This window comes from Synchytrium microbalum (assembly GCF_006535985.1).
Source record: "Synchytrium microbalum strain JEL517 chromosome Unknown SmJEL517_scf0004, whole genome shotgun sequence".
NCBI lineage: Eukaryota > Fungi > Chytridiomycota > Chytridiomycetes > Synchytriales > Synchytriaceae > Synchytrium > Synchytrium microbalum.
Window position 1 is genome coordinate 315,361 of NW_022158353.1, and position 2,739 is coordinate 318,099.

Sequence of the window (2,739 nt, forward strand, 5' to 3'; positions counted from 1 at the left end):
TAGAAGATAAATCTTCCAATTCAGTAACTTGGCATCTCCTCCAGCTTCCACATAGCACCCAAATTAAATGACAAGCCTTCCATGTTTCCCGCACATACCTCAACAAAAATGCAAAGCTCCAGTGATTTGCAGGGATTTACACTTGGGAGCGCCTGTTTTTACACAGCTGTCCCTCCGCTTACAACTTGAAAGTCTTTACCAGCTTCTCGACTCACTTCGATATTTTGATGTTTGGATCCAAGCTGGTGAAGTATCGTGAACATTACAACTACGCGTAATTTCGTACCTTCTACCGCTCGATACTCGATATCCCATATCTCAATAGATTCTTATAGTCCTGTTTGGTACCTGTTTGTTGCGAGTCATTGAATCTTATAGTGTTCATGTGGATCAAGTAATTCGCAAGGGATCACTAGAAGCCTAGAAGCATTTTCAGCTTCCTACTTCTGCACCTTAATGTTCCATGCGATGTATTATAAGTTAAGGCAATGCTATATAAAAACCTGATGCAATGCAAACCTTCAGTCAAACTTGGATCTGATCTTCTTGACCAGATCCAACAAATCCTCTCCCTCCTCCAACAGTTCCTGTTCTTCCCCACCACCATAATCCCTACGATCAACCATCTCACCACCACCTTGCCGCATCCTCTCTCTCCTCTTCGCACGTTCGCCAATCATCTTTCTCCTGTCATCCACCCTCGTTTCTCTACTATTCTTCATAGCAGCAGCAACCTTTTGGGCTATTTCAGTATTCACTCGTAATTGTCGTAACTCGTCTTGTTGTTTACGACGTTCGGTTTCGTCTTGTGAAAAAGCGTAGAACCCGACTCCCATTTGACGGTTTTCGCGCTTGTAGTTGAAGAAGGGGAGTTGTTCTTGTGTGTTTGATGATGATGCTGTGTGGGACAGTGAGGGTGTGAGGTGAGATATGGAGAACCAAAAAAGTCGAGGATAAAGTCTCTATATCCAAATCCTGCTTTGGCTTACAACTTTTGCAAATTTCAGTACAATCTTTCGTACATAACTTTACCTTGAGCATCCTCCCGATGTTCAGATTCCCATTCTAGACGTTCTTGTTCCCTCAACATGTCTTGAGAGACTAGTTCTGGACCAACTGTATATCCAGAATCGACGACACCTGTGCCCTTGACAAACCTGTGAGTTGAAAGACGGATCGCGTCAGCCAGTTGGAAGTCCGTCAGTTTGAAGCAAAAAAGGCCAACATCATGCGATGCATGCACAATGTACATTTTACTGCGTACGTACTTGAGCCCCATAGAAGGTAGCTGAGATTTGCGAACAAGTCGTTTTCTTTGGAATTCGTCGATGAATTCTACCCAATCAGAGTTCTATGTGATATGTTGACAAGGAAAAGTGAGTATTGATGCGACAATGCTGTGAGTTGGACCAAGATGAGGTTTTGTTGCCTGCGACAAAGGAGTGGACACTCCAAAGTTTTTGCATACCTCTAGAGATGCCAAGGCAGAATCACGTTGTGATGCTTCCTTAGACTAAGATAAAGAATGTAAGATTAGGTTGAGGAGCCCATTGCCAACCGGACCAACAGAAAAAAGCGATTACAACTTCTTCGAAGCGACCTGCTTTTCAAACCCATTACAGCAGCAACTGTACATATAGTTCTTACCTCCTCATCATGCTTCTTTTGCAAATAATCCACTAACTCTTCATCAGGTATATTCCTTCCCTCCTCATCCACATCATCACCATCACCCAATCGTTTCTTGAGATCATACAGTTCAGCTTTTCGTTTCAATTCCAAAAAGACTCGTTCATCGGCGATTTCAGGACGGTCGTAGATGTCTGGTTTGTTTTCAGGTGCAGCGTCTTTTGCAGCACGGGCTTCTACACCCTTGTTTTGGAGTTTTGGTTTCTAGAATATATGTGGAAATGGTCGAGGTCAGCGTTTCAATAGGTACAAACGAAAGGATGGCACTTAAGGATGCATCAAACGCGTTGAACGAGATGAACCTAGCTTATACCTTGAATGTCTTGGTTGAAGTGATCTGTAATGGATCACCAGAAGCCTTCCTCTTTTCAGCTTCCTCCTTTTTACGAGCAACTTCGGCCTTCAACCCCAATATCTGATGTTGCAAATGTTTAATGTCAGCGTGAATTCAAATGCAAGACAAACAATCAAGACAAGAAGGGATGTAATATTCTTACACTGGCGCCAATGACTGGGTTGGCCTTCTTCTTGTCCTGGTCTCTCTCCATCCTTTGAAGCTCAAAGTCCAAATTGCTCCAAAATCAAACAACTATGTGAAGAAGCAAGCGACGAGATCTGTGTAGATCAAAGCTCGCAATGACCCTATTTGCCCTGCCACCTTATTATGGCCTGCTACCCTTCAAGCGCAGTTTCCCCCTGGAGCTACCTGAATTGTCAATCACAGACGCACGAAAAATTACGAGAAGTTAAACTACTTTAAAGACTTTGATTTACCAACGTCGTGACTTTGCAAAGCACGATTCAATTATCATAGTCTTCATTCCAAATTATGGCCTTTTCAAAGGGCGATGATATGGCTTGGAGTCCTGCTGCTTCTGAACGCGATGAGCATGAACTATTGGAACATGAACAGGAGGAGGACATAGACGTGATGCATCGCATCAAGGCCACCTTGAGTCAACGCCCAATTACTGCTGATGCCTCTGTACCTACTCGTGGTAGACCTCTGACTGCACTTACTGACGACGATACCATAACACGCAAGATACC

General features: G+C 43.6%; 1 protein-coding gene across 1 annotated transcript; it reads right to left on the reverse strand.

Annotated features, from left to right (window-relative positions):
- Positions 1–521: 521 nt before the first annotated feature.
- Positions 522–2,237, reverse strand: SmJEL517_g01195 (uncharacterized protein; the record flags this gene model as incomplete). Its single annotated transcript, XM_031167123.1, has 7 exons — positions 522–898; positions 1,033–1,157; positions 1,269–1,351; positions 1,469–1,513; positions 1,648–1,893; positions 2,003–2,104; positions 2,187–2,237. The coding sequence occupies 7 exons, from the start codon at positions 2,235–2,237 to the stop codon at positions 522–524; spliced, it is 1,029 nt and encodes a 342-aa protein (XP_031026893.1).
- Between the last annotated feature and the right edge of the window lie 502 nt (positions 2,238–2,739).